Raw genomic sequence first — 25,885 nt, forward strand, 5'->3', positions numbered from 1 at the left:
TAAGAGTAACTGTCCTAATGCACACACTCCCTCTCTAAAGCAGGATTTCCTTCTAAACCACTGTGTCTAATCCTCAGCCAATTTTGCATCACCCTTATCTCGGCAATGTTCATACACCACCTAAATGAGCTGTTGTTCACTGGAAGTTTCTTTACACTGCCTCCCATTTTTACTCACGTGAATATATTTTTAAAAGAAAAATAACAACGATCTCTGAGAAATCATGTGTTTGATGCTGTTTTCCAAGGTTTGTTTCTAGTATGCATTAAAATAACTATGTAATTATGGCAAGTAGAATTATGTTCTCCAAAAAAAGTGTGTTCCAATCCTAACTCCCAGAACCTCTGAATGTGCCCTTTTTTAGAAATAGGGTCTTTGTAGGTGTAACCAGAATCAGATGAGGTCATCCTGGATTACAGTGGGTTCGAAACCAATGACTGGTGTCCTCATAAGAAGAGGGAAATTTGGACACAGAGAGGAGAACACACTGTGATGATGGACGTGGAGATTGGAATGGTGTGTTCAAGGATGCCAAGGACCAACGGCCACCACCAGAAGTGAAGAGAGAGGGATGGGAGATTCTCCCTCTGGGCTCCCAAGAAGGAACCAACCCTGCCGACACTATGATTTCAGACTCTGGCCTCCAGAACTGTTAATTCTATAGAGAGTAGATTTCTGTGGTTCTGAGGCACCAGGTTTGTGGTCAGGGGTTTCAGCAACCCTAGGAAGCTAAAACAGGAACTACGGAAGTGTTTAAATGTTCATCCCTATACCACTTAAAAGCATCAGGCTTGTATGCTTTGGGAACTGATGTGGATACTAAGGGATCCAGAGCTCCCCCCGCAGAGCTGTTAAGGGAGCCCCGGGGGCACGTGATCGGATCCTATTTTTTTGCTTTAACATGAGGCCCCACCAGTGGAAGTGTGTTAAGAATGAGGTCTGGCTGTGCTCTGCTCCAAGGGATGGGGCAGACCCCATGAACCCTGAGCTGGCCCCTCAGGGTCCCCCTCGCCTGCTCCACTGACCGCCAGCTCACCGGAGCAGCCCGTGGCCCCCTTCCTGACGACGTAACCCAGCTGGCAGTGGCAGACAAAGGAACCCCTTGTGTTCTCGCAGACCCCATGGAGGCAGATGTAGGGGTTCAGGTCACACTCGTCTACGTCTGTGGGATGACAAGAGAGGAAGCAGGTGAGGGTGGGGATGCAGCAGCATTTGCTACGTGCCCTGCCACATGGGTCCCCTGCATCGGGGTTCTCCTTGCCCATCTTCAGGGGTGGGGAACTCCCCCAATTCCACCACAGGGCAGCCGCGAATATTCAGTTAACAGTCTACAGCACATATTCCGTGGAACACACCGGACATGCATTCCCAAAAGGATTTTATACCAATACATTTAGACAACGCTGAGTTAAACAAAGCTAACTGGATTTTTTTCTCCTGCAGGCCTTTTCAGAGCCTTTATGCCAACGTGGATCTGCAAGAAGGGATGGAGGAAGCAGCATTTCCTATTTAACTTGGTCCTAAGCCCCCTTTTCTTCAGTGTTTCCTAAGACACCTGTGATCAGGAATGCTTTAAGCTGCCCTGGGCTGGACACATCTCCCTGGGAGGGTTATGTTTTTTACTTCCTGGTACTTCCTCACGCTGGCCCCAGCTCTGCCCTGATGGGGCACCCAGTAGACATCTGCTCCCTGGGCCCCGTGATGACCTGCAGCCAGGACAGGACGGTGATCATGGCCCAAACAGCCTGGGTCCCCAAGCAAAGCTCAGAGAATACAGTGTCTTTCCATCTAGCTCACCTTCCTCTGCAGAAAACCCCTTGGTCTGCAGTGATCTTATACATTGCTTTCAGAACAGGGCACACGCCTCTGTATGCACTGGGTACACGGTAAGTGTTCAATAACTGTTCATAAAATAACAAGGTTCAAGGGCCTCTGCTGCTGTGAATGAGATCCCACGGGTCTTGGTGCAGGGGCTTTAGGCACAGGTGGCCAGGAGCAGACCGCCAAGTGCAAAGCCTCATCTCCCCTGCCCGCGTGTGATGGGGACGGGACTGGCGTCTGTCTTGCCCACGTGGCCTCCTTGTGGAAGGTCTGGTGGGTGAATTGTGAAGCTGCCTCCTCCACCTGTATGTAGTCCCAGCTCCTCACCGACACACGTCCTCATGTCCAGCGTGGCCACAAAGCCGTCGTAGCAGAGGCAGCGGTGACCCCCCGGAACGTTGATGCACTGGCCCCCGTCACAGATGTCCGGGTTCTCCTCACACTCGTCCACGTCTGGGGGAGCAGGGTGGGGGGCTGGGCTGCAGGCAGGCAGGGATGGAGGGGGAGCCCCAGGGACCCTGCTGCAGGGTCAGCGGCCTGTCCCGGGTCTGGCCGGCTGCATCTGGGTCAGGAAAGGTGTGTTCCCCATCCCAGGCGGAGGGAGGGGGCCGCGCCCACCCACCTGCACACGCCCTCCCATCGGGCATCAGCGAGTAGCCGTGTCTGCAGCCACACCGGTAGCTGCCCTCGGTGTTAACGCAGTGCACGTGGCACCCACCGTTCCCAGAGCGGCATTCGTCCACGTCTGCGGGAGGCAGAGCGAGGTAGGGGGCGTAGCGGGAGTGAGGTGGGGGTCGTGGCGGGGTGGGAGGCAGGGCGAGGTGGGGGTGTGGTGGGAGCGAGGTGGGTGAGCGTGGCAGGGCGGGAGGCAGGGTGAGGTGAGGGCATGACGGGAGCGAGGTGGGGGGCGTGGCGTGGCGGGAGGCAGGGCGAGGTGGGGGCGTGGCGGGAGTGAGGTGGGTGGGCGTGGCGTGGCGGGAGGCTGGGCGAGGTGGGGCGTGGCGGGAGTGAGGTGGGTGGGCGTGGCAGGGCAGGAGGCAGGGCGAGGTGGGGGCGTGGCGGGAGTGAGGTGGGTGGGCGTGGCAGGGCGGGAGGCTGGGCGAGGTGGGGCGTGGCGGGAGCGAGGTGGGGGCGTGGTGGGACGGGAGGCAGAGGGAGGTGGGAGCGAGATGGGGGGCCGGGGGCGGGTCAAGCAGGGGTCTGACTAGGGGGCGGGGCCAGCAGAGGCAGGGACTTGGAGAGATTGCTGTGCTAGTGGGGGCCTCGGCTGGGGCTGGGGGCGGGCGCGGTCTCACCCACGCAGCCCTGGCGGTCAGGTGTGCTCTGGAAGCCGGCGTGGCAGGAGCACTGAAAGGCACCGATGACGTTGACGCACTGGCCGTGGGGACACAGGCCGTCACTCAGGGAGCACTCATCAACGTCTGCAGGGGGAGCACATGGCTGGTGGGGACAGCAGGTAGGGGAGGGGCCCCAGGGAAGGCCCGGCCTGTGTTCAGCCGCCATCTGCAGGACCCCGAGGCACTCGGACACGTGTGCACTCCGATGCATTCACGCTCCTGGCATCCACGCGCCACCACAGGTGTGAGTCCACACCTCACCCTTGTACAAACACGCACCCACACCCAGATCCACGTGTCCACCCACGTGCACACCCACAAGACCACGTGCCCACACACGTGCACACCCACAAGACTCACCCAAAACACACTCTTGAATACACACTCACGCTCAACAGATAACACCCACACCCTGATCCATGCACCTACGTGCACACAGCTCACACACAAACACACCCTCACACCCACTCACATGCAAACACAATCACCCTCAGTAGACACACCTTCACAGCCACATGCACACTCATAAGACTCACAAATACACCTCACACCTACTCATATGCAAACACACTCACCCTCGACAGACACACACACCCACACCCACATGCACACATCCCCAGCCACAAACACACCCACCCGTGTGCAAACACACATCCACACCTAGACACACATTCTCTCACAAGCTCATGTAGATGCACAAACACCACATCCCCTCACATAAGAACACACATCCTTGTGCAGACACTTACACACTCACAGACTCACACATAAACACCCATGCACACACTCCTGTACAGACACATTCCCAGATACACACCTGCATGCTCACACAGACACACAAATACACACTCCCCCTGCCTCACACCCACGCACAGTCATATCACACGGACACACAATGACCTGCACCCATGCTACCTCATGCATGCGACCGCTCACATGCATAGAGACTGACACACGTGTGCACACATATACATAAGTATGTACTCAGGGAGATGCACAAACACACACTCCCATCATCTCCCTCATGCAACCCACACTCACCCTCACAAGCAGTGCCCTTGGACACCAGCGCATGTCCAGCAGGGCACTGGCACTCATAGCTCCCATCCGTGTTGGTACAGGTGCCTCCCCGGCACAGCAGTGGGTCCCGGGCACACTCATCCACGTCTGGGCATGTGGAGAGAGAGAGAGGAGGTGTGAGGACGCTGACCTGGCAGGGTGTGATGTGGCCTGTGGAAGCTTCTCCCTGTGCCCCTCTCCCCCAACCCTGTCACCCTGGCTGAAGCTGAAAGTGCCTGGAGTTTTGGGACTTGGGTGACCCATGGGAGTCAGACTGGGAGGGAAGCTGGAATTCTCAGAATTATCAGGGAAACAGGCTGACACTCCTGGAGCTGAAGGAGGCCCTGAGAAGCAACCCCCCCCCCCCCGGAGGACACAGAGGGAAGGCAAGGCCCAGCCCCTCCAGGCATCAGCACAGGGAGTGGGGGACCTCACCACCCACCCCCACTCTCCTCCCACTCCAGCCTCATGGGCCTCCTTCCACCCCTCAGGTGCTGTTCCCCCTCCCACCCAGCCCTCCACACAGCAGCTCCTTCTATCCTTCACGTCCACCCCGGGGCCTTTGCACGCACTGTTCTTTCTTCAAGCCACTCTTCAGTCCCTCTTCACCCCAATTACTCCCACTCTCTCAGCCCCACAGAATGGGATACATCCTAGGGGTCTATGCTCCCACTGCACCATATGGCCCTTTCAAGTGCTTATGACAGTGGCTATTTATTTTGCATTTGTCTGGGGATTTATTTTATTAAACATCTGTCTCCCCATTAGGTCATGAGCTCCGAGAAAATGGCCCTCTGCTGCCGAGCTCTCTGTGGTTCCCCTGAGTAGATGCACATGAAATGTTCACTGAATGAAAAAGTGAATGAAAGGGGAAGAGGCTCCTCTGTCCCGGGCCCCCTCCTCTTCTCATGCTACGACCCCCTGGGAGACCTGCCCGAATCTTGGTTCCCAGGCTTCTCATCTGAATGGCACACCCAATGTCCAGCAGCCTACAGGGATGACGCCCACACTTGCCGTGTCCCAGCTGGATCATGGCTTCTCCCCACTCCGGCCCCCTCCACCTACATCCATCACAGCAACGTCACCCCCATCCCTTGGCTCGGCCCCGAGACCCCCGAGCACCACCCTTCCCGGGGTGGCTGCCTACCCATGCAGTTCTTCATCATCATGAAGCCACTCTCGTAGCCATGGAAACACTCACACTCGAAGCTGCCCGGGGTGTTGACGCAGGTACCCTGGCCACAGAGGTCAGGGGAGATGCGGCACTCGTCAATGTCTGTGGAGAGAGTGGGCACGGGCTGGGCCTCCACATCTGCAAACACCCAGGGGTGCATGGGAGCCCCAAACCGCTGAACTGAGCCAGGTTAACAGAGGTGCCGTGACTGCACCCCAGACGAGGGTAGGGAATTTCCTTTCAGCCTGGAGGCCCCTGGAGGCCACCTCTGCCAGCCCCTCCTTTTATAGCTGGGATCCCGAAGGCTCAGAGAGGGTGTTGAGCTGTCCTCGGTCACAGGGCAGGCAGGTAGACAGGCAGGAAAAGGCCGGTTCTTGTCTTTTAGGTGTCTCTAGTTCGTGGCCCCCATCCCTGTAGGCGCCCCCCACCGCCCAGGAAGCAGATGCGGGTACGTACCTGTGCAGTTCCTTTCCTGGGCGTCCAGGGCAAAGCCCCCAGCACAGGAGCAACGAAAGCTGCCCACGGTGTTGCGGCAGGTGCCGTGCGCACACAGCCCGGGGAAGGCTTTGCACTCGTTCACATCTGCAGCATGGGAGCACAAAACATCACGCTGCCCCGATGTCTCTGGGTCCCCACCTCCTGAGCGTTCACCCCTCTGGCCACAGATGTTTGCTCTCTCCCAAACACACTTCCCATCTCCAGGCCTCTGCCCACGCTGTGTCCTCTCCCCATCCACCAGGCTCCCTGAGCCCAAACACACCTTTATAGAAGGGCTGGCCTGATAGGAAGTCCCGGCTGGCAAAGCCCAGCCCCCGGGGACACAGGCTGGCAAACGCTGGGGACTCAGGCTCAGGGCACGCCTCGCACGCGGCCCCCCACGCGGCCCCCAAGGAGCAGCAGCAGACGTCCATCCGGTACTTGCCGGGCAGAGCAGCCCCACATTCATCCTCATCCCAATGCAGGAAACAAAGCTCCAGGCGCACATCTGCAAGGAGGGGCCGTCACCAGTCCTGCCCCTGCCACACTGTGCCTGCCAGGACAGGCATTAGAGTCTCCTTCAGCAGCTTCTTGTGAAACTTCCTCCCCAACGGGAAGAGTGACTTCCTCATGCTGAGATTCGATATCATCCAATACTTCTTTTTTTTTTTTTTTTTTGGCAGCACTGCGCGGCTGGTGGGATCTTAGTTCCCTGACCAGGGATCAAACCTGGGGCCCCCAGCAGTAAGAGCACCGAGTCCTAACCACTGGACCACCAGGGAATTCCCAACAGTTACATTTTTAAAATGATATAATCCAACAGTTACATTTGAATAATGGTATAATCCAAAAGTTACACTATAATAATAACTTGCACTGCTAGGTGCTTGCTATGTGATGGGCACTGTTCTAAGCTCATCAATCCATTGAATCCTCAAAATAACACCAAGAGGAAAATATTATCATCATGCCCATTTTACAGGCAAGAAAACTGAGGCAGAGAAGGATTAGGTAGCTGACCTGAGGCCAAACAGTTAGTTAGAGGTAGAGCGGGGTTCAAACCAGGCCATCTGGCTCCAGAGTGTGTGTGTTTAACCTGTAAAACTCCCTTAGAATAATTTGGGAGTGGATAAGCCTTCCTCAGCACCAGACATGAGGGTCTAAGAATGGGGCTGGTTAACTACGGCCTGGGGTGCCAGCCTCCTGTTTTTGTAAATAAAGTTTTATTGACACACAGCCACATCCATTTGTTTCTGTACTGTCTGTGGCTGTTCTTACACTACACAGCAGAGCTGAGTAGCTGCAACAGACTGTGAGGCCCCCAAAGCTGAAAATATTTACTCTCTGGCCCTTTGCAGAAACAGTTGGCTAATCCCTGGTCTAAGACAACTTCTCACTCTTTACAAAAGGAACATACGTTTAAGTGGGTCTATTTGAGGACAAGACCCCGTTACAGAATCTTTAGGAAAAAATAAAGATAAGCAGAAGTGCCATGACACACAGGGATCTGTCTTAAGTTCCCGTGTACCCAGTGCCTTGGTCCAGGGCGGACCAGACTGAGCCATTTCACCTGGCTGTGAATTCAGCAATGGCTTTTTTCTCTTTACTCAGTTACTTTCTTTCCTTGCTCACTTTTTGGAATCAGCAAGAAGACCCGCTGCACACCTGAAGCTCAGTTTAGAAGGAAATCAAAGTTGAGAAGGGTCATCAGGGCCCATCTGCCTTATGTTGACCAGGCTCCAAGGTGACCCCGAGGAGGCCACCAATGGATTGATGGGACTACAGGAGGAAAAGCTGATAGAACTCGGAGTGCTACCTGCTGGCTGGCACATGCTTTTGGCCAAGAAATGTCCTGTTCAAGTTGCTGATAGGGACAAAGCAAGAAGCCCTCATCAAGGGGGAAAATATCTCAGAGCCTTTGAGACTGAGGGTAAGCCATTCAGAGTGAGGGTTTGAGCCCTGGATGCTGAGGAAGGTTCACCGGCATCACTTAGCACTCATGCTAGAGGTGCCTCCCACTCAAATCCCCCTGTGTAAACCTTACTCGGTAACAAGAAGGAATAAACAAAGGTTGCAAGTATTATTCCACGAGATTTTGCCATCTGCAATGACCTTCGTTAGAAGGGCAGTTAAGAAGATGCATCCCCCAAAACAAATGTCTTTGGAGACACGTGGGCAGGAGGTGGGCAGTGAGCAGAGGGTCCCGGAGGACCCCCGAGATCCCGCTTGTCCCTAGGAGGGGTCTCCAGCCGCTGGGACTGGAGGCAATGAAGGGCAGGGGGCCCTGCATGGGGACCCAGCCCGCACTCACCCACGCACAGCCGGCCCGTTGCATCCAGCGTCAGGCCCTCAAGACACTCGCAGTGGAAGGAGCCAGCGGTGTTGAGGCAGCGCCCATTGGGACAGACCCCCGGGAAGACCTCACACTCGTTCACATCTGGGCAGCGGCAGGCAAGGAGGAGAGGCAAGGGCTGGAGGCTCCCAGGAGCTGTTCCCCTGGGGCCTCAGGACACCACGTGGTCCTTGGGGAGGGGGAAGGGGCAGTGCCAGCCTCAGGGGCTGGCGGATCGCGGGGAAGACCCAGGTACCAAGGAGGGAGAATGTCTCGATCTCAAATGGCTTCAGGGAGGGGCCCCAGGCAGCCCCCATGACACTCGCCCACGTGTGGCTTGGAGGGCGAACCGCAGAGGGTGGGGATGGGGGTTACCTTCGCAGCTGAGCCCCTTCACGCGGGCGAAGCCACGGGCACAGGCGGGGTCTGTGGTTGGGGAGAGGAGTCACTCTCTCCACTCAAACACAGGGGATCTGTCCCACCCCAGTTGTCCCGATGGCGTGGGAGCCCCCGGAGCCCCCCCCCAGGGCATTACCCATGTCACAGCGTTCGCAGGGGCTCCCCCAGGCAGCCCCGAGCGTGGCGCAGCACTCGGACCGCAGGGTGGCTCCGTGCAGGTTCGCCTCGCAGCGGCCATCCTGGACCTTTAGCCAGCAGGTGCCTTTGGTGCTGTCTGCGGGGAGGGGCTTGCTGTCTCACCTGGCGGGCCCACACCTGCACGCCGACCCGCAGAGACCCAGCCTACTCAGGGGCGTCGGGGTCCCCGCTGCTCCGTAGGGCCTCTCACCTAAGCACACGGTGCCGGAGGGTCCCAGGCGGCTGCCGGGGGCGCACTCGCAGGCGTAGGAGCCGGCCAGGTTGCGGCACACGCCGTTCACACACGGATTGGACAGGCACTCGTCGATGTCTGCAGGGACAGCGGCCCCCAGCCGCCCCACCCCCCAGTGAGTCCTGAGCTGCGGGAGGGGACACCCCACCTGACCAGGGGCCCCTCCTCCCCACGGCTGCCAAAGTCCAGAGGCAGGGGGCGCAAGCGGTCAGAATACAAGGGAACGGACTGCGCAGGCTCAGACGCACGTGAGTTTGCACTGAATCGTCTTGTGCACCTGCACAAGCACACTGACGTGCAGGGTCCTGGGAGCGCACACACGTAAAAGTGCAGAGGGATAGGCACGGTGGGGAACCGTGGCCCTCAAAGGGTCGGTCATGGCACACGACAGGTGAGAGGCAGGAGGAAAACCCAGAGGGGATGGAGGCCTGGGTGTGGCCAGGGTGGGGGAGGGGTGTCAGCTGGAAAGAAGACAAAGGACCAGGGGAGGGGTGGGGCCAGACGGAAAGCTTGTGCGTGACTGTGTGTGTGTGTGTGTGTGTGTGTGCGCGCGCGCGCGCGCGCGTGCAGGTGTCTGTGAGTGCCAAGGGATCTATGCGATGGGCAAGGTCATCACAACAAAGTGTGTGTGGGCAATGGCGAGCATGCACACTTGAACATGTGTATGTGTCAGTGAGTGCACGTGTGTGAGAGGGAGGATGGGCACGTATTCCTGTGTATAAGCGTGAGTGTGTACGAGCATGTGAGTGCACAACTGTGCAGGTATGTGAGGGTGTGTGTGACTGCATACATAAGTGTGTGTGGCTGTGAGCCTAAGTGTGTGAAAGGGTGAGTGAAAGAATGTCGGCACACACATGTCTTTGAGAGTGTGCACGTGAGGGTGTGTGACTGGGAATGTCTGTGAGTGTGAATACAGGTATGTGAGTGTGTTTTGTGTGAGTACCGGTGTATGTAACTGAGTGATCATATGCACACATGTGTGAATGTCAGAGGGTCTGAGTGCATAAGGGTGTGCCTTTGAGGGTGTAACTGTGGCTGTGAGCATGTATGTAAAGTGTGAGAATAAGTGTGTGAACGTGGGTATTGTGTGTGTACCTACAAGTGTGTGTAACTGTGAGACTGAATACATGTATGCCTTTGAGCGTGTCTGTGTGTGTGAATGCAGGGATACATGTGTCTTTGAGCATGTGTGTACCCACAGCATGCAGCGTGCATAAGTATCTGCATGTATGTGTGCGTGGCTGTGTACCCCGGGACCCTGTACCTTCGCAGGTCTCCGTGTCTTGCCGGAAGCTGAAGCCCTGGGGGCAGGAGCAGCTGTAGCTGCCAGGGCTGTTCCGGCACCGCCCGTTGTCACACAGGAGGCTGTTGAGTGCACACTCATCCACATCTGCAGGGTGAGGGGGGGAGAGCGGGGTGAGGGGTGTGCAGTGGGGGCGGCCCACCCACCTGCCCTTCCACTTGCCGGGCACACTCACCCATGCACTCCTTGCCGGCTGCGCCTGCCTCGTAGCCCAGGTTGCAGATGCAGCGGTAGCTGCCCCGCAGGTTCTCACACATACCGTTGGCACAGACATCAGGGTCGAGGGCACACTCGTTGATGTCTGCACCAGGAGGAGGGCGTCAGCAGCTGCCCTGGCTCCCTGGAGGCTCCAGAAGCCATGTCCCCCGGGGCCAGAGCTCCAGCCTAGACCCTGCCTCCTTCCCCTTGAAACCAGGGTTTCTCAGCACTGTGGATATTTGGGGCCAGATCATCCTTTGCTGTGACGGGGGGCGTCCTGTGCATTGTAGGATGTTGAGCAGCATTCCCAGCCTTACCCAGGAGATGCCAGTAGCACCCTCCCCAATATTTGTCCAGACATTGCCAAATGGCCCCTCGGGAGGGGGGGCAAAACTGTCCCCAGTTTGGAACTCATGGAACAGATGTTTATATGGCAGCAACATAATTTTTTTAAAAAAGTGCAATCATAATCACTACCATTATAGGATGTTTACTATTTTGTGCCAAGCATATTAACTCATTTGATCCTCACAACATCCCTGAAATGGGTCTTAACCGTTATCTCCACTGTACAGACAAGGAGGCACAGAGATGGTAGGTAACTTGCCTGAGGTTATTCAATCAATAAATAGTAGGGCCAGGGTTCGAACCCAGGCATCTGGCTGCAGAATCTGTCCCTTTAACTGACAGGGGGGTGGGGGAGGGGTGGACATCTGTCCTGCCCTGATGGCCTAGCAGTGGATGGGAAATCTGACTCTTCTAAGTCCTTTTATTTCTTGCTCAGGCAGAAAGGCTGTTTCAGGAAGGGATGGTGTCATAGGTTGGAGTCCTAACCCCCAGGATCTCAGCATGTGACTCTATTTGGAGACAAGGACTTTACAGAGGTGATCCAGTTAAAACGAGGTCATTAGGGTGGACCCGCAATCCATTCCAATATGACTGTATCCTTATAAAAGGGGGAAATTTGGGCACAGACGCACAAGGGGAACCCCATGTCAAGAGGAAGGCAGAGGGGGAATTCCCTGGTGGTCCAGTGGTTAGGCCTCTGCATTTTCACTGCCGAGGGCACGGGTTCAATCCCTGGTCAGGGAACTAAGATCCTGCAAGCTGCACGCCGTGAAAAAACAAGATGAAGGCAGAGGGCCTGGGGATGAATTAGGAGTTTGGGAATAACATATACACAATACTCTATATAAAACAGTTAACCAACAAGGATCTACGGTATAGCACAGGGAACTCAATATTTTTAATAACCTATAAGGGAAAAGAATCTGAAAAAGAATAGATATGTATGTATAACTGAATCACTTTGCTGTACACCTGAAACTAACACAACATTGTAAACTTAAAAAAAAAAAAAGATGAAGGCAGAGATCAGGGTGATGCTTCTACCAGCTGAAGATTTAACAGTGAAGTGCCAGAAGCTGCGGGAGAGGCATGGGACAGACTCTCCCTCACAGCCTCAGAAAGAGCCATCCCTGCTCACACCCTGATCTCGGACTTTTAGCCTCTCCAGAGCTGCGGGAGAATAAACGTCTGTTGTTGAAGTCTCCCAGCCTGTGGTACTTTGTTACTGCAGCCCCAGCGACCTGCCAGTGCCCAACCACGACCCCACCCCTCTGTCCCAGTGCTGCCCCGCTCACCTCTGCCATCCGTGGTGATGCCAAGACCGCTACTGCACAGGGCCTGGAACTCGGCTGGGGTGGCGGGAGCAGAGCGAGAGGGGTCACTGGCCATTGCCGAACCCAAACCACGCCCAAGACGTGGCCCCTTGGAGCTGAGCGAGGGTCTGGGACTAAGATGCCCCCCCAATGGGAAGAGCAACTTCCTTCCGTGTCTTCTTGGGGAGAGAAATCCCCCCCCACCCCATAGGAACCAAGCCCCCCACCACTGTCCCCTCCTGCCCCCTGGGTGATAAACTAGAAGCAAGAACTAAAGGAAAGCAGGTGGAGGTGGAGCAGCCAACCCTCACCGGAGTTCTTGGCAGGACACAGCTGGCAGGGCTCCCCAAACCCGTGGTCGGGGCTCGCACAGCAGCACTCGGATTTGGTGACGGCACCGGGGAAGGGGCGGGCACAGGAGCCCTTGTCGAGGGTCCCGTAGCACGTGCTACGCACGTGGGTGTCCACGCACACGCGGCCATCCGCGTCCACCGCGAGCCCCCCCAGGCAGTGGCAGCGGAAGGAGCCCTCGGTGTTGGTACAGTGGCCGTTCATACAGATGCCCGGTGTCTGGCACTCGTCGATGTCTGCGGGGGGCCGTGGGCGACTGCGACAGGTCCCAGTCCCCCGCCACCCGCCCTTGCCGCCTCCCCTCACCTCTTCCTCCCCATCCCCATCACTCCCCTGTGGTCCAGCCTCCAGCCTCACCCACGCAGTGCCGGCCACCGGGCGCCAGCAGGAAGCCAGGTTTGCAGAGGCACGTGAAGCTGCCGTCCTCGTTCAGGCACACTCCGTTGGCACACATGGTGGTGGTGGCACACTCGTTGTGGTCTGGGGACACCGGGAGAGGCTGGTTCCCAGCAGGGTCCCAGCAGTCACCCCTCTCTGGGCCAACCCTGCCAGGTAGACCAGCCCCGCCCTCTCACTTTTCCAGGGACCCTTCCCAGGGCAGTTCGAGCCTGACAGGACAAAATGTGACTGTCGGGGACTATGTCGACTTGGATATAGTGAACTGCTGGAGTGTGAACTCCCCTGGGGCAAGACTGGGGCCACTAGCTCGAGTCTGCATCTTCCATCCTGGCACACCGTAGATGCTCCATAAATAGTTGTTCAAAGTCGAATAAGTGAGGTGTGGTGGTTACACAACATTGCACTAAATGCCACCAACTGTTCCTTTAAAAATGGTTAAAATGGTAAATACGTTATGTATATTTCACCACAATAAAAAATGCAAAAAAAAATGGAAAAAATGAGGTAGTGTTTGCATGACTTTATGTAATGTACTAAATGCCACCAAACTGTTCCCTTAAAAAAGGGTAGGAATGGAGCTGATATACACTACTGTACATAAAATAGATAAACAACGAGGTCCTACTGTATAGCCCAGGGAACTATATATTCAATATCTTGTAATAAACTATAATGGAAAAGAAAAAAAAAGGGTTAAATGGTAAATTGTACACTATGTATATTGTGCCACGATTTTTAAAAATGCAAAAAAGCATTGCATAAATGAGATGGTCGTTGCACGACCTTGGAAATATCCTAAGTGCCACCAAATTGTTCACTTAAAAATGCTACGTTTACTCTCCTGCAGAAAAAAAATCGAGTAAATGTGGGTGCACAACATTGGGAACTACTAAATAAACGCCACAGAATTTTTCACTTTTAAATGATTAAATGTATCTTGTGTGAATCTCACTTGAATTTAAAAAGAAAAGGGCAAAAGCCGTCAGCTGAGAAGAAAACAGTCTAATTTAAAGGAAGGCGGTGGGCGCAGAAATGATTTGCTTACCAAAGTATCAGTTTTGAACAATAAAGGATTGTACCAAAAGGAAGGAAGGAAAGAAGGCAGGGAGGGAGGGAAGGAAAGAAAAGAATAAATGAATATAAGGTCCACACCAAAACTCGTACGTGAACATTCATAGCAGCATTAGCCACAACAGCAAAAAGTGGGAACAAACCAAATAGCCATTAACTGATGACGGTATAAACAAAATGCGGTCTACTCGTATAATGGAATGCCATTTGACAATAAAGAGGAATGACGTTCTGACACCTGCTACAACACGGATGGACCTTGAAAACATGATACTCAGTGAAAGAAGCCAGTCACGAAAGGCCACGAGTATGTGATTCTATTTACACGAAATATGCCCCGAACAGGCAAATCCATGGAGACCGAAAGTCAATCAGCCTAGTGCCGAGGGCTGGGGGGGAAGAGAGAGGATTCTGGAATGACTGCTAATGGACAGGAGGTGATAAAGAGGTTCTAAACTTAGATTGTGGTGATGCTTGTACTACAAGCCGTTGAAGTGTACACTTTAAATGGCCACTTTTATGGTATGGAATGATGTATCAATAAAGATGCTAAAAAGGTTTTTAAAAAATGAAAGAATGCACAGGGGACTATACTCAGTACTTTGTAATAACCCATAAAGGAAAAGAATCCAAAAAAGAAGAGATACATGTACATGTATAACTGAATCACTTTGCTGTACACCTGAAACTAACACAACATTGTAAATCAACTACACTTCAACTACAAAAAATAAATTAAAAAAATAAAATTTATATGTACCAAGAAAAACACGGATTAAGGATTTCAACTCTTACTGGTTACAGACTATGCAGAGATCTGAAGGAAATATTAAAGACTTGACGGTAGGGCTTCCCTGGTGGTGCAGTGGTTAAGAATCCGCCTATCAATGCAGGCGACACGGGTTCGAGCCCTGGTCCAGGAAGTTCCCACACGCCTCAGAGCAACTAAGCCCATGCGCCACAACTACTGAGCCTGCGCTCTAGAGCCCACAAGCCACAACTACTGAGCCCACACGCCACAGCTACTGAAACCTGTGCGCCTAGAGCCTGTGCTCCGCAACAAGAGAAGCCACCACAATGAGAAGCCCATGTGCAGCAACGAAGACCCAATGCGGCCAAAAATTTAAAAAAAAAAAAAAAAAGACATGATGGTAAAATTATAAAACAATGAATTAATCAAAATTACTTTCAGTAGGTGATATCTAACTAATAAAAAACAATGCAAATAAAAATAATAATGATTTATGCACAGACATAAATTACTATACCTAAAGTTAATGCTAAGAAAATAGCTAATTTAATAATCAACTTTCTAAATGTATCTAAAAATCAATAGAAAGTAAATGCTCTGAAAAAAAAAAAAAAAAAAGAATGAAAGGAAGAAAATCCTTCCTGATGAGGGAAGACTGCAAGGCAGGTCTCCTCAGAGAGCATGACAGAAAAGAATAAAGGGAGTCCCCGGTGGCCCCTACAAGCTGTGGGGAGCTTGGGTGGCACCCCCATACCCCGCAGGGAGCCTGAGATCGGGGCGCTCTCCACGGTCCTGACCCACCTCTCTCAGAGGCCAGACTCTCTCGAGGACAGGTGAGGGGCCATGAGTCAGGGGCAGGGGCAGGGGCAGACAGCTGATGGCATGGTCTTACCCCAAAGGCCCCTTCCTGGGATTCAGGGAATGAAGTCAGGAAGGAGAGAATGAAGGAGTAGGGGGCGGACAGACCACAGGAGGATCTCAGATGGGCTGGTTGGGCTCAGAAAGGGGAGGAGAGGACCCACCGTGAGGGGGGAGGTGGGGGATGGAACAGGAGTGGCCAGATGCAAAAGGCAGCTACTGGGGCCCAGAAGCCGCTTCCCCACCCGCCCACCCTCAACTCACCCACACAGTTCCTGCCATCGGGGCCGAGCTCGAAGCCTGCATTGCAGACACACTGGAAGCTGCCTGCTGTGTTGACGCAGCGGCCGTGGTGGCAGAGGCCACTGCTGGCGATGCACTCGTCCATGTCTGGTGGGGAGGCAGGCGGGCAGTCAGCAGGCGTCCTCCTAGCCCCCAGGCTCTAATTCAGATGCAGGTTCCATCAGCCAGGCTCCCGGTCACCCCCCACTCTCCGATGGACGGCCATACCCACGCACTCCTGCTTGGTGAGTGTCGCCTGAAAGCCCTCCCAGCACCGGCAGTGGTAGGAGCCGGGGGTGTTGACGCAGTCTCCGTGGTGGCAGGGGCTGCTGGCACATTCGTCCACATCTGCAGGCAGAGGACCCTGAGCCCCAGCCCGCCAGGGCGTTCCTCCTGCCCCCAGCCCACCCCTGCCCCAGCCGCTGCTCACCGATGCACTCCCCCCGAACGTCCTGGGTGTAGCCCACGTTACACTCGCAGCGGTAGCTGGAAGACGTGGGCAGGCAGCGGCCATTGAGACACAGGTTGGTGAAGTGTCGGCAGATGTCAATGGTCTGGTTCAGCGTGGCTGTGCCTGTGAGTAGGGCCGACGTGGGGCACCTGAGCACGGGCTGGCCCCCTGGGTCTGGACCTCACCTCCGGGTTCAGACACCCACTCAAGAAGCTGGAACCCTACCCCTATGGCCAGGCTCTCCCACTTCAGCCCAGAGTCCTGCCCTAGATTCACACCTCCACCCTGGCTGAGACCCCCAGCCCCCCACCCCAGCCCTAGACCCTCACCCAAAACCCAAACCCTGAGCTGGAGGCCTGGATCCCCAATCTACCCCCAGCCCCAGACCACTGTCAGTACTTTCATCCCTACTGCCCAGGCCAGGACCCACACTCCAAAGCCCTGACTCTCTGTCTCTGAGGCCTGGACCCCCTTCCCCCAAGGGAGGAGCCTTGGATCCCAAGTCCTCACCAATGTTGGCGTCACCAAGGCCCAGGCTGGGAACCCCACGCCCACTGGAGCCGTGGGGCCTGTGCTGGGCCGGCCCCAGGCCAGGACCCACACTGCCACTGGATCCGAAGCCAGGGAGGCCGGGGAAGGGGCCTGGGTAGGAGGGCAGCAGCGGGAGGCCCAGGGCACACAGTCGCTGGAACTCATCTGCAAGGAAGCGGGGTTGGAAGCCAAGCCTTCGGTTGTGCCCCGGGATCCCAACCCGCAGGCCAAGCTCTGGGGGCAGAGGAAGGTGGGAGGTGGCCCCAGGCCACTCACCAGAGCCCCGCGGAGGACACAGCTCAGGGGCCGGGCCAACTGCCCAGCACCTGCCCGTATCACAGCAGCACTGCCTATGGGTATAGTGGCCAGCGAGGTCTCCGGCACAGCGGCCCACGATCAGCGCCGAGAAGCAAGTGCCAGCACGGTGGTCTGCAGGGGGGTGGGGGGTCGGGAGGATCCGTTACAGACTTCAAATCCCAGCTCTACCAGCACCATCTGCAGGACAGACCTCCTTGCCTCTCTGTGCCTCAGTTTCTCCATCCATGGATAGGAGATGCCCAGAGCACCACCTCACCTCGGAAGAGTGTTGCAGAGCGCACCGCATCTGGCACGTGGCCGATCCTCACTGAGGATCTTATTACCAAGCTTTCCAAATTACCCCAGGGAGGGAGACTTGGGCTCATGCTGAGCAAAAGTGTCCCAACATCTAAAGCTGGCATTGTTAGGAAGCTCCCTGTCACTGTGGGTATTCAAGCACGCTGAGGAAGACCCCTGGTTCAGGGGGTTGCCCCAGTGAGAAGTCATGCTGGGTGCTCAAGCAGAGATGCTGGGATCTGTATCTGTGTGTCCCCGCCTACCAGCCCTGGGCATTCTGGGGAACCCTAAGAGGCTGTGAATTTGAGGAGGGGCTGGGGGAGCAGACTGGTGGACTGATGGCTGCAACTCTTGGGGAGACTGAGGCGGAGACTCCCCAGGTACGAGAACCACAGACGCTTCCACTGTGCCCTCGAGCCTGATAGCGTTACACGGTGATCATATTTCTCAAGCTCCGACTCCAGAAGAGCATATTTTTAGGTTTGAAAACCCACAAATGTTGGCCAGTGGCCCACAGCGGAAAAACCCCTCCCACCAGCCGGGAGGGCCCTTGCAGCTGTCCCTGAGCTGCCCGAGGCGGAGAAAACATCAAGCATTTCCACCTCCCCAGCCATACCCCATGCACCTGGCGGGAGGGTTGGGGGGGGTCCCCAGGTGCATGTGTGGGAGTCGAAGCTCTGCACTCCCAGCACCACCCCTGGCCCACGAACAGGACTGGGCCTGCCCAGGAGAGAAGAGGTCAACAGACTTGTTCAAGGTCACACAGCTGCTGGAGAGTGAGGCGGGATGGAAACCCAAATCCCTGAACCCCAGGGGACCTGACCAAGCAGCTGCTTCTCAAGTAGGGAAGACGAGACAAAATGTAAGAATTTTGACGAAAATGATGCTGCCTTTGCTTATTAAGCGCCTACTGTGATCAGGTCCTGCTAAGCAGTCACAACCCCAACTTCCCTGCTCCCCTGTCTTTGTGAATGTGTATTAAGTGCCCTCTACATCCAGCCCTGGGCAAATCTCTTCATAAATTGTTATTTAATCCTCCCCATGTGGTTTAGTACTGCTATTATCTCCATTTCACAGATGAGGCAGCTGAGGCCCAGAGAAGTTAAGTCACTCGCCCAAGGTCACAGAGTATGCAAGCAGCTTAAGTAGCAGTTGGAACCCAGGACTGAATTCCAAGCCCATGTTCAGAGGACACCTGACCTTGGTTCAAATCTAGGCTCTGCTATTTAGTAGTTGGGAAATGCCCCACAGTCCAGGGGACGTGCCCAGAGGTAGCTTCCATGCCAGCCAAGATGGCCCCCAGAGGTAGAGGAATAAATAGGTCTGGCGCTGGCCATGGCACACTGGCAGAACTCCAGACACAATATTCCCTGTCCTGGCTGGTAGAGACCCAGCCTGAGAGGTCCGAGTGGTGCTGGAGACCTGCCAAGCCCACCCCACCTCCCCAAACCAAGACGCTGCCCATGCCCTACCACAAGTGTTCCTGGCCGGCCCTGTTGGCCACTGGCAACCTCTGAAGTCTAATGACCAGCTCATCAAGACAGCAGGACAGGGAGTGAGAGCCCAAAGATCCCCCCCACCAGCCAGGAGGGTGAGCCCAGGGGGAGGCACAGCCCAGACGACCCCACCCTGGCTGGGGGTAGGGAGCGGGGTGGTCTGGGGAGTTGGGGTGTGGGTAGCTCTCTCTTCTGGACTTGTGGATTTGGCTTAAGCAAACCTCCCCCTCTCTGGGCCTCAGTTTACCTCAAACACAGTGTGGGGTAAGATGGGGTACTTTAAAAAAGTCTTCGGGAGCGGAAAGAGGGATACAGAGACGGGGCCAGAGAGGGTAATGGGCAGAAGAGCGTGAAGACGGAGGCCAGATAACCAGATGGGCATCGAGATGGGGGCTAGAGGGGCAGAGGGGCATAGAGGTGGGGGCTAGAGGGGCATCAAGATGGGGGCTAGAGGGGCATCGAGATGGGGGCTAGAGGGGCAGAGGAGCATAGAGGTGGGGGCTAGAGGGGCATCGAGATGGGGGCTAGAGGGGCAGAGGGGGCATAGAGGTGGGGGCTAGAGGGGCATCAAGATGGGGGCTAGAGGGGCCTCGAGATGGGGGCTAGAGGGGCAGAGGAGCATAGAGGTGGGGGCTAGAGGGGCATCGAGATGGGGGCTAGAGGGGCGGAGGGGCATAAAGGCGGGAGCCAGAAAGGGAAGAAAGGCAACCAGTGAGCCAGAAGGGCATAGAGTCCGAGGGGCAGAGGGGCACAGGAGGCCCGTGAAGCCAAGACACCGAGACAGGGGACCAGAGAGCTAAAGGGCATAGAGATGGGGGCTAGAGGGCCTCTCAGACTGGGGTCCAGAGAGCACAAAGGCCAATGGGTAGGGAACCAGAATTAACGAAGGGATGGAAACCGGGGTCCAAAAAAGACAGAAGGACATAGAAATCGAAGAGCTAGAGGAGCCTGAGGGCCAGAGGGTTAAAGAGATAGATGAGCAGAGGGTCTGTCTCCTACCTGCCCTCTGCCCCTCCAGCCCCCCTGGGCCCTGACTCACCCAGGCAACGGGTACCGTCCAGGCTGCTGGCATAACCACGGGGACAGGTGCACACGTAGCTCCCGACCGTGTTGGTGCAGTCGCCCCCGGAGCAGAGGCCTGGCACGCTGAGACACTCGTCCACGTCTATGTAGATAGATGTCCGGTTAGGGTCCAGCCCCCCACCAGCCTTATCCCACCTCCACCTCCTCCTCCCTGCAGGGGAGCCTGAGCTGCCCAGAGCGGAGAGGAGGTCCCAGCTTGAACCTCTCCCTGTCGCCCACCTTCACACTTGGCGCTCTTCTCACTGAGCTGGTGTCCAGCTGGGCAGCGGCACTCAAAGGAACCCACAGAGTTGACACAGCTGCCCCCCTGGCACAGGCCTGGGATAGCCTGGCACTCATCCACGTCTGCAAGGTAATAAGAGGCACGTCAGAGGGAGAAACCAAGGCTGCTGAGGGCTCCCACTCAGCCCTGGCTCCCAGGACATCGGTCCTCACGCACTGGGCCCCCCACTCACCTTGGCAGGCCCCCGTGTGTATATTGGGGATGAAGCCCCGGCGGCAGGGGTGTGGCTGAGCAGAGCAGAGCTCACATGGGAAGCCCCAGGCCCGGCCCACAGTGGCACAGCAGAGCGCCTTGGTGCAGACGAGGCCTGTCAGCTGGTGCTGGCACCCCTCCAGGCCCACTCGACCAAAGCAGGGCCCTGTCCGGTAGTCTGCAGGGCAGATGGATGTGGGCAGCTGGCCTCAGGCTGCCCCCACCCCATAGTCTTCTGCATTTCCATCCCGGCAAGCTCAACTCAGGCCTCTACCTCTCTCGCCTGGACCACGGTGGTAGCCACCTTCCCAGCCTCCCTATACCAACACACCAGGTTTTTTTCCTGACCACAAGCCTTTACTCATACTGTTCCCCTTCCTTACCTGATGAACTCCTATTCACCCTTCAAAACCCTTTCTCTCCAAAGCATTCTCCAACCAACCTCCAACAGAGGCCAGGACCTCCAAGCCTACAAAGCCCAGGGCATGTCTGGAGACCCCCACCACTCCCCCAGGCTCACCCTCCCTTCAAGCCCGGGCAGGGACCCATGGATGCCCCGCTGGAGAGCCTCTCTCATCCTTGAGCACACATCTGGCTCTGCCAAATCTCCCAGACCCAGCATCCGCCCAAATGCTCTGAACCCACAACTCTGCATCCCTGACACCCCCTCCCCACCCAGCTGAAGGTGGTCTCATTGGTCCGCCCACCGCCGTGCACGGGCCCAGATGTGACTTCCTGGCTCCATCCTCCAGATGGCTCCAATCAAGGGGCTGGCACTGGACCAAGGGAAGCCCCTTCCAGAAGGAGCCGCCAAAGCCAGCCCCCAGGCCTGTATGAAGGAGGGGAGACCCGCGACAGTCCTGACTTCCTAAAGCAAAACACGGCCCCCAGAATCTCACCTCAGTCATCCGGGACCCTGGAACCCCACTCACTCCTGCCTAGGCGCCCAACCCTGCCTCTCTCTGGGGCCCCCACGCCCCACTCCAGGCCTCTCCTCTCCCACCCTCTCCACTAACCTTCATTTTCCCCCAGCCATCCCGACTGCTCCCCATGTCAGCCTGAATTCCAACTCTGTTTTCTTGCCAAATCCAGTTTCCAAATGCTCACTCTCAAACCCAGGTAACCCCCAGCCCCTCCAGCTTCTGACTCATGGCTATACCCTGTCCAACCCGGCTTCGGCCACAGATGGGCCTCCGTCCCCAGCAGCACCCTTCACACTGGGGTGAGTCCCAGGGTTCTGCCCATTTTTGCCTTCCCGGGCTCCTGGGACACACACGGCACTCTGATGGCTCCTACAGCTGAAAAGCTCGCCAGCCTGGGCATCCCCAACGCCACCTGCTCTTGTTCACTTTCTCATTCTCAGCCGCCCATGGCCTCCATTTCTCTGGTGGACCCTTAAATCGCCCTCCCTTTTCTTCCCCAAGAACCTCAACCACCCTCTGGGCTTCAGCCCCATGGACGTGGCAGCCCCAGGCCTGGGTGTCCAGCTGCCTCCTGGGTGACCCACAGGCTCCTCGGCCAACACTGAGCCTCAGGGTCTTCCCCCTCCCTACCCCCGGCTGCACCACCTTCCCTCCAGTTTTCAGAGCGGACCTGGGATTTGTCCCTGCTTCCATCCCTCCCCTTGCCCACCCCACCCCCCAACATCCAACTTCTCACAAAACATTGTTGTTTCCACCGTGTTTGTCTTGGTAACAGCCTCCCAACAGGTGACCGCCACCCACCTCAGCCCGTGGGATCATTTCAACAGTAAGGACGCAACATGAGGGGGCGTGTCCATCTCATGAACTCCGACTTATCCCTCCTACAGGAAGCCCTCCGTGACTCCCTTCCCTGGAGCACAGTTTCTCTGCCCTTCACAGCAGCAGGGACAGCAGGAAGGAGGTCAGCTGGACCCTCCCAGGGCCTGGCCACGTCTCAGGGGCTGCCAGGAAGCCCTCCTCCTCCCAAACCCCTGCCCCGCGCTCAGCTTGGTACCTTTCTCACACTGAGGCCCCATGAAGCCGTACACACAGGCGCAGCGGTTCGGCCCGATGCAGCGGCCCCCATTGCGGCAGCCGTGGTCACAGACGGCTGTGAAGGAAGTGGGGATGTGTGTGGCCTGAGGTCCCCCCGCAGCAGAGGGAGCTGGGGCCCGAGCAAGCCCTCCTTCACGCAGGAATCCCCACAATCCAGCCCAGACCAAGAGATAAGATTGTGACAATGAGTGTGTCCCCTCCAATCCTGGTCCCAGAGGAGTGACCCGTGGGCGGTGGGCAGGTGGCGGCAGAGACCTGACCTCTGGGGTCCCAAGCCCAGGTGTGCGTGGTGGGTACTCACGTTGCCCACACACGGTGCCCGTGTAGCCCCTCTGGCATAGGCAGGACTCCCCTCGACAGCTGCCCCCATTCATGCAGCTCACACTGCACCCCGACCCTGTGGGTGGGGAAGAGGGACACACAGGAAGGCCCCGAGATGCACGTACAAGGCGCCGGGACCAGGTGCGCCCAGCCTGGTTCTGGTCCTTCAGCAAAACCAGCCTGGGCTCCCAGAAGCTTCGGGAAGCCTCTCACCTTCTCTTCCCACCCCTGGGGGGATCACTTTCTTTCTTTCTTTTTTTTTAAGCATATAATTTTTTTTTCATTTTTTACTTTTTTTTTTTGACCTCGCCACATGGCATGCGGGATCTTCCCCGACCAGGGATCGAACCCAGGTCCCCTGCGTTGGGAGCGCAGAGTCTTACCCACTGGACCGCCAGGGAAGTCCTGGGGGGGTCACTTCCTGCTCACCTCGGCTTACCCCGCAGCTGGGGGCCAGCTTCCCATCAGCACAGGCACACAGGTTGGGTCGGGAGCAGAAGCCCTCGCCGCAGGCGTGCCTACAGACCGCTGGAGGGTAGCAGGCTACGGTCAATGCCAGGACCCGAATCCTCCGCCATCCCCACCCCATGGGTGCCCCGGGGGCTGAAGCTCTGCTGGATCCATTGGGAGACAGAGGTGCTCTTTGGGCCAGAAACACTGAGGAGTAAGGACAGAAGCTGGAGGTGCTGGGGCACTGGCTGTACTGTTGGGGAGGAGGCGAGGGGGCATCTCCTGGGAGCAGAGTTGGATTCTAGACACATTAGAATGGGGTGGGAGTGGGGAAACAGAGAGACTGAGAGAGAGACACACACACACAGAGAAAAAGACAGACACAGAGAGACAGAGACTCAGAGACAGACCAAGACAGAAAGAGACAGAGACTGAGACAGACAGACGGACCAACAAGCAGACAGACAAAGGGAAGTTGTACGACAAAGAAACACGGACGGGTGCCCTGGGAGCCTGCAGACAGAAGCAAGGGCCATTCCTGTGGCTTAGCCAGACGTCCCAGGCCAAGTCCACTTTTAAACAAGGCTGGACTTGCTGGCAGTAAGTAAGAGAACTGCCCCAGTGTCCCCTGCCTGCGCCCCCCACCTCCGGAAGGGAGCGACACTCACGCACAACACACTGGTTCCCACCGGGCAGCGTCCTCCAGCCGGGGCAGCAGTAGGCATGAAATCGGGAGCCACACACATTCGGCCTTCAGGAGAGCAGGCATGGCTGGTGAGCCCCTGCCCAGCTGGACATCCCCTAGGCCTCATCTCCCCCACCTAGCAGGACAGCCCAGCCCAGCCCACACCCCAGGGGCTTCTCAGCATCCCGGGTACCACACACCCCTGCAAGAAGCCTGGGCTGCCACGCCTGCGCACACGTCCGAGACCTGCAGGCTCCACGGCCCCATCCCAACGGCCTTGGACACCCGCCACGCACGACAGGGCTGTCCAGGCCAGCAGGAGCCGAGCCAAGGGGTCCCGGGCCATGGTGTGGGTGCCGGCGCTTCTCCTTGTCGAGCACAGACCCTCCAGAACCATGACGTGTCCCTTGGAGGCTGCGGAGAGGAAGCAGAGTCAACCTCAGCAAGAAGCCCTTGGCCACGGGGCACCCAGGAGAACCGGAAGCAGTGGGACGGCTGCCGGGATGGAGAAACTGGGGGCTTGTGGGAGCCCAGGGAGGCATCCAACCCCGACCCGCAAGCAGGTGAACAGTCAGGGGAGGCTTCTCGGAGGAGGTGTGATGTCTCAGCGATGGAGTCATCCAAGAGAAGGGTGTCGGGGCAGACACAGCACACTGAGAGCAGAGGCAAGAAGATCGTGGACCGTTGAGTGGAGGGGAGGGGGTGGCAGGCAGCCAAGGTGTTTCAGGAGTGCATACCTGTGTAATGGAGCTTCTACTTGTACGTCAAGGGCAATGGAGAGCCCTTGAAGGGCTCTAAGTGGGAGGAACAAGGGCAGAAATGGGTGTTTGATGGAGTGTGGAAGGACTTGCAGGAGCCCCAGAGGAAGCACGCAGTTGAAGAGGCTGGGGCAGGCATCCAGATGAGAGGAAAGGATTCCAGGAGCAGGGGGCACAGGCTGGAACTTCCCAAAGGACAGAACACCCCTCTGCCCAGCAGGGAAGGGGCAGCTTTTGTGCCCACTTCACAGAGGAGCAAACAAAGGCCATCACACATTTAGTGAGGGGCTGAGTGGGAGCTGAAGCCCAGGCAGAGGGGAGGGAGGGGAAGAAGATCAAGGGTACCTTACCCTCCAGGAGAGGAGGTGGCTGGCTCTCTCCAGGACCTGGAAGGATGGGAGGGAGGCGATGGGGACACAGCCACTCCTGGCAGAGGAGATAACCAGGCAAAGGTTAGGAGGATGGAAGATGAACCCTCAGGGAACAAAAGGCAGACCAAGTGGCCTTCATGGGGGGCCCCTTTCAAGTCCCACTTTCCGCACCAGGGAGAAGAATTGGGCCTGGGTGCAGAACAGACGGGGAGTCTGCTGTGTGCCCTTGGGCCAGTGGCTGCCCCTCTCTGGGCCTTGGGGTAACATGAGAGTCTGACCTGGTGGTCCCAAGGTCCTTGGAGAAAGAAAAGACCTTTGTCACCTTTGACGGGGAAGAGAGAAAGAATCGGCCCGGCTGGTGAGGGGCACCCCTTTCTTGCTCCCAGGCTGTCCCGGCTGGTTTGCACTCCGAGGACGCCTTCTCTAGGCGGACTCAGGGCCCACGGGGCCTCCATCTCCGGCCTGGCTTGATCCAACTCCTCCCTCACCCCCCACTTTGCCTCTGAGAACCGCGCCCGGGAGTTTGTGGAATGAATGAGCGGGGGGACGGCGCGCACTGCACGGGGTAACCAGGGGAGGGCGGGGGGCGGGAAGCGAGGAATCCCGGGCACCGCCGACGAGGAGGGGGCACGCGTCCTCAGAGTCCGCCAGCCGCGTTCTCCACCGGGCAGGGCCGGGTACGCAGGCCCGGGAGCCGCGACCATGCTCGGCTCCGCCCTCACCTGCGGGTCAGAGCCCGGCTGTGCCCG

General features: G+C 56.9%; 1 protein-coding gene across 1 annotated transcript in view; it reads right to left on the bottom strand.

Annotated features, from left to right (window-relative positions):
• The window catches only part of FBN3 (fibrillin 3), a 61,298-nt gene extending 35,696 nt beyond the window's left edge, over positions 1–25,602 (bottom strand). The window contains exons 1-29 of the mRNA XM_082456286.1: positions 24,208–25,602; positions 23,991–24,073; positions 23,302–23,400; positions 22,511–22,948; positions 20,514–20,711; positions 20,278–20,403; positions 20,015–20,140; positions 17,162–17,314; positions 16,865–17,050; positions 16,334–16,477; positions 16,132–16,251; positions 15,886–16,011; positions 12,900–13,022; positions 12,503–12,778; positions 12,174–12,227; positions 10,508–10,633; positions 10,294–10,419; positions 8,988–9,107; positions 8,736–8,873; positions 8,576–8,626; positions 8,180–8,305; positions 6,152–6,376; positions 5,848–5,973; positions 5,365–5,493; positions 4,200–4,325; positions 3,117–3,242; positions 2,444–2,566; positions 2,149–2,274; positions 1,037–1,162 (exon numbers count right to left, since the gene is read on the bottom strand). Of these exons, the coding sequence (XP_082312412.1) occupies positions 1,037–1,162; positions 2,149–2,274; positions 2,444–2,566; positions 3,117–3,242; positions 4,200–4,325; positions 5,365–5,493; positions 5,848–5,973; positions 6,152–6,376; positions 8,180–8,305; positions 8,576–8,626; positions 8,736–8,873; positions 8,988–9,107; positions 10,294–10,419; positions 10,508–10,633; positions 12,174–12,227; positions 12,503–12,778; positions 12,900–13,022; positions 15,886–16,011; positions 16,132–16,251; positions 16,334–16,477; positions 16,865–17,050; positions 17,162–17,314; positions 20,015–20,140; positions 20,278–20,403; positions 20,514–20,711; positions 22,511–22,948; positions 23,302–23,400; positions 23,991–24,073; positions 24,208–24,404 (4,243 nt within the window). The 5' untranslated portion in view covers positions 24,405–25,602. The remainder of the gene's footprint in view (positions 1–1,036; positions 1,163–2,148; positions 2,275–2,443; positions 2,567–3,116; positions 3,243–4,199; positions 4,326–5,364; positions 5,494–5,847; positions 5,974–6,151; positions 6,377–8,179; positions 8,306–8,575; positions 8,627–8,735; positions 8,874–8,987; positions 9,108–10,293; positions 10,420–10,507; positions 10,634–12,173; positions 12,228–12,502; positions 12,779–12,899; positions 13,023–15,885; positions 16,012–16,131; positions 16,252–16,333; positions 16,478–16,864; positions 17,051–17,161; positions 17,315–20,014; positions 20,141–20,277; positions 20,404–20,513; positions 20,712–22,510; positions 22,949–23,301; positions 23,401–23,990; positions 24,074–24,207) is intronic.
• Between the last annotated feature and the right edge of the window lie 283 nt (positions 25,603–25,885).

The sequence above is a fragment of the Balaenoptera physalus genome (genome assembly GCF_965194825.1).
Source record: "Balaenoptera physalus genome assembly, chromosome: 3".
Classification (NCBI taxonomy): Eukaryota; Metazoa; Chordata; class Mammalia; order Artiodactyla; family Balaenopteridae; genus Balaenoptera; species Balaenoptera physalus.